Here is a 4,783-nt window from a genome sequence, read left to right on the forward strand (position 1 = left end):
TGTCACTCCAGTGCGCCGGTGAGGGTTGGCAGTGATTACAGTGCCGGGGCAGTGACCAGGCCCTAGTACTTACGGTGGTCAGACAATCCTATGCCCCCCCCCCCCCCAGTCATCCCCCCTAAGCTACTGGGACCCCACAAAATAATTAAAACCCTTTTAAGACAGAGAAGTGTTACTGCAGGAGAACAACAAGGGGGTCCTGTACTCTCTCAGGTCAGCAGCGTAAGACGGCTATCTGCCCGTGCAGAAAATAGGAGGAAAACAACCAGAAGGCTAAATTCCTGCATAAATATCTAACTGAAATTAATCTGTTCCCTTAAAACCAGGCTTTTTAAAATTCCTGACCTAAAAACGCAGACACAATAATTTGACCTTAATAAGTGTAAGAAGGCGAGACAACTCTTCAAAGTACACCAAGAGCTACATTTGTGCACAAGATTTGGTCAAATTTTAACTTCTCAGTGTTTGAATCTGAACTTTTAAGGTAAGAATTTTAAAATCGAGTTGGGGAAAAGCAGAAGTGGGAATCGTGTTAAGACCAAAGACAGGAGCTTCAGATATGCTATTCCCACAGAAGCAACTGCAATTAACACGAGGCAGCAAGCTGTGAAATAGTGCAGCATGTGCGTTATCACCTCGGCCGCAGTGTACTCACCATCCTATCAACGAGAACGTCGCCGTTGCCCTTTTCACTGTGAGGATCACCGTCTGCAGACAGACAGAATGTGCCATTACCGGCCTGAGGAATAATGCGTTCACTCAGTGCCAACTGACAAATCACAGACAGAGCCGTGCACACAGCCAGAGTTGTGGGCGAGCAAAAGACTGAACTGGGGGCTGATCACAAGCTCGAACCTTAGATCAGGCCTGATCACAAGTCCAAGATTGTGGCTGAGCTTAAACCACTGAGCCAACCTATCACGACTCATGACACAGACCTTTGTTAACTTTAAATGTAAGTACTATTAATTTGCATGACTTTGTGCATGTGAAACGCAGCAGAAATTTGGAATATAAAGCAGCTAGGGTACGGACTCGAGGTCTGACACTCATGATTATCATGTTGCAAAACCAGCCATAGATCCTGAGACGATCGCATGTGCATTCCGGTGACGTTGTCTGCCCTGTCAGTATTACGTCACCGACGATGAGAGTAATGTGGTCTCAGCTTCCAAAAACAGGCATTTTGTCTTTATATTTAAGGAACACCACTGGCCTTCCAGAACATTCCCGGGTACTTTCTGGCCAGGACGAGTGAAACTGGCCTGGCAGCAGCCACCGGCTTCGCTTGAAGGCGTGCAAACAATGAGAAGCCCGCAGAAACGCGGCGCGCGCCCCTCCCTCCCGGAACCGTCCTGCAAACAAAAACAAAAGCCACCCAGGCGACACGGCGGAGGCTTGGAATGTCCCCGAAAGCAATCTGTCGTGTCATCTGTCACCGGCCGCCTCTGCTAACAAAGGGGCCTGATCCGCCGAACGAGACGCTGGGCGGCCAGCGCGTGTAGGTCACTCCCGACTAAGTCGTCTGCCAAATATCGAACTGCAAACAGAATGCGGAGAGCGGCCATGTGTGAGCCTGTGGTTTGAGCGAGACAGTAGAAGCAGCCACCCAAACGAGGCCAGTAAGAGATGCAGAGCATTTCCAGTATATTGCCCAATTATACAATAAGCTTTCCCAAGCATATTATACAAACACAGTAAAATTTCCTAAATATGCAGAATGTTTATGCAACCATGTTTTAAATACACAGCACTGCCAACAAGATATAATTGTATCCAACTTGCAAAAACTTCCAACTAGTCTCCCAATTTATATTTTATACCTTTGGCAGAAAAGCATCAGTTTGACTCGTGTAAGTTACTGTTAACGGTTAATATCAGTATTAAATCTTTATATGTTTAAACAGCCCGCGTCAGGCTTAGAAATCCCCTCCGTTTGCTGAGAGACTTCATTAGAAGAGTGAAGCGTTTGTATTGCATGTGATGCGAAGGGGTTTCTTTCTGTCCCTATCTCTGCGTGTGATCTCTTCCCTCCCCCGTCGGAAAGCAAGCATTTAGGGCGGTCTGTGGATCTGTAAGCGGCGTGCAGAAAGGCGGATCAACCGGCCGCAGCCTGAAACCACGTTAGCGGCTAACGGCACATAGCACCACCGAACGAGGCGCTCCTTTCATTTGTATGCATAAGCGGATAAACGATCCCGATAACTAGTCAAACTCACGCTTCACCAAGCTGACTAGGGTATCGACATTGTATACGAACGGTTAATTACACGTACAGGTACAATGTTTCCTTTTACTTTTAGTCGCCATTGTATAAGACAATAACGACTATGTAGTTGACATTATTTGTAATATTACAGCCGCCTGGCTGGTTAATGGTCAAAGCAGAGGAAAAGGCCGCGGAGAGATGTTTATGTGGATGCTAGTTAGCTACGTAGCAATTAATCTGGCCTTCGTGGTAACGGTATATTATTTTGAAAACGTAGCTAACCATCCAAAGCTGCTTGCTTCGTTATTTTGTACTTACACATTGGTATTCATCAAATTCTGTATTAAGACGACCGCAGGAACTACTGTCGTTTTTGCTCGCTGTCATTATTTGTTTATTTTCCATTGTTTGTTACGGTTTCATGTCAATGTTTTGATGACTAGAAAAACTCATCTTGTGCTTTGGTAGCTAAGCTACAGCGAGTTCCTACAGAGCACAGAAAGGGACAAACTGGACGAAGGAACTTGCTGAAAACGATTTCGCGTAGCGTGTGGCAGGACGACAATCGCACAAATGAGGCAGTAGAGACACAGTCACGCACAATTAACAGTTTTGCGTGTATAGTGGTTTCTGTTTTATTAAAGTGCCCACAAACCAAATAAAAAAAGTACCCAGCAACGCGTTACAGAAGCTAAAAAGAATGAGATACAAACATGATGAAACTACATATCAGCTGGCTTCATTATTAACGTCATTAAGGGCAGAATAATCACAACACTTCCAGGCATATTTATTATTAAATAATGAAAGATGTAATTCCTTTTGCATATACAAATGTTGCAGATATAAGTACTGACGTCCTATTTTTAGTTGTTTTTTTCTGGTGACTTAATGAGATCATCTTACAAAAATGACACTGTTCACCAGGATTTTCCTGAACAGCAGTGCTGACCACTGGTAGTTAAATAAGCATCGTCATTGGCAGTAATCATACACTGATATGTGTGCTCTCTTGGGCTACGCTGTTTCTTCAGTGCCATCTGCTAGGACTGACATGTTCGTCTCCCTGGGCTCTAAGCATCCTTGTGTTGAGGGCACGAGGGCTGGTGCAGTGTATCTGTATGGGATCATTATGTTACTGCACGCAGCTGCAGGTAATTGGTGCAGGATTTCCAGCTGTATCCAGTGACATGCCAACCAGGACACACGCATGCCCTGCCTTCATGAAAATTCTGTATAATACGACAAACCTGTAACATATGCCCCCCCCCCCCCCCACACACACACACTTAGTTACCGATTAGCTGCTCTAATAGTGTTGCAAGATCTCTGGTCTCCCAAAAACATGTTCTTCCACCACTGTGAATTGTTCAGCTGCTGGCAGATCCGCAGAACTGGTTTGTGTTCATACTGAGGGCCCACATCTGTGTTGTTCTGAATACTTGCAGCATTCCAGAAGGAACTGGGTGGCAGGTAGCTGAGTCACCAGAGACCTCATATTATTACTACACCACTGAGATAGGGACTCGATCTCATTCTCAGCAATAAAAATATTCAGCAGGTGGCACAGGTTTCCTCACAACTCTGGAGAGCTGGGTTCGAGTCTTTGCCCCAGCTCTTCATGTGTGTAGTTTGCTTGTTCTCCCCATCGGGTCCACACCCCCACCCCCAAAGTCCACTAATGTGAACAGGAGCTGCCAAATTGTGCATAGATGTGTGTGTATCTTGCAGTGGTTTGGTGCCCCATCCTGGGTGATTCACACGCCTGTAGCTTCTGGGATTGGCTCCAGAGCCTCAGGACCCTACATAGAAAAAGCAGGGATAAGAGATTGATGGAGAATATTCAGCCGTTTCATAGAATGAAAATTTCAGTCACTCTGACCACAGAAATCAGTTGAGTAATGTAATAAATACGTCATCATCGAAAAGTCAGTATTTATCTCCATTGTCCCATGTCACTCTTATACTCATGAAAGATTGATTCTGCCTCAAAGCCAAAAGTCACGGAAGCCAGTTCCGGGGGAGGGGGGGGGAGTGTCTGGCACATACCTAAAAAAATTTTTAGAAAGAGAGGAGCCCGTCCAAAGGACTGTTGGCATTCTCTGCATCGATGAAACCATCTACACACAGCTGAGAGACGAAGGTGCGGCTCCGACAAACCGGCTTTCAGACGAGGACGACCTGCAAAGAGGAGGCTGCAGCTCATGGCGGGGCATCGGCGTGGGGGCCACCACAGCAACCCCCCCACCCCCCCCAGGAACACGTCCAGCTCATGGCGGGGCATCGGCGCGGGGGCCACCACAGCAACCCCCCCACCCCCCCCAGGAACACGTCCAGCTCATGGCGGGGCATCGGCGTGGGGGCCACCACAGCAACCCCCCCACCCCCCCCAGGAACACGTCCAGCTCATGGCGGGGCATCGGCGCGGGGGCCACCACAGCAACCCCCCCACCCCCCCAGGAAGACGTCCAGCTCACACCTTCACCTAATTCCAGTAGTTTTGCAATAGATTTGAACTTGCAATCTGCATATATCGGTTTTTAGTTTTCACTTAAAAATCTTATCTGTACAAAA

At 47.1% G+C, this 4,783-nt stretch overlaps 1 protein-coding gene across 1 annotated transcript in view; it reads right to left on the reverse strand.

Moving 5' to 3' along the window:
- Positions 1-2,743, reverse strand: part of LOC111838154 (uncharacterized) — a 76,466-nt gene extending 73,723 nt beyond the window's left edge. The window contains exons 1-2 of the mRNA XM_072698922.1: positions 2,528-2,743; positions 656-708 (exon numbers count right to left, since the gene is read on the reverse strand). Coding sequence (XP_072555023.1) covers positions 656-708; positions 2,528-2,614 — 140 coding nt within the window. The 5' untranslated portion in view covers positions 2,615-2,743. The remainder of the gene's footprint in view (positions 1-655; positions 709-2,527) is intronic.
- Positions 2,744-4,783: the final 2,040 nt, after the last annotated feature.

The sequence above is a fragment of the Paramormyrops kingsleyae genome, chromosome 1 (genome assembly GCF_048594095.1).
Source record: "Paramormyrops kingsleyae isolate MSU_618 chromosome 1, PKINGS_0.4, whole genome shotgun sequence".
In the NCBI taxonomy this organism is placed as follows: Eukaryota; Metazoa; Chordata; class Actinopteri; order Osteoglossiformes; family Mormyridae; genus Paramormyrops; species Paramormyrops kingsleyae.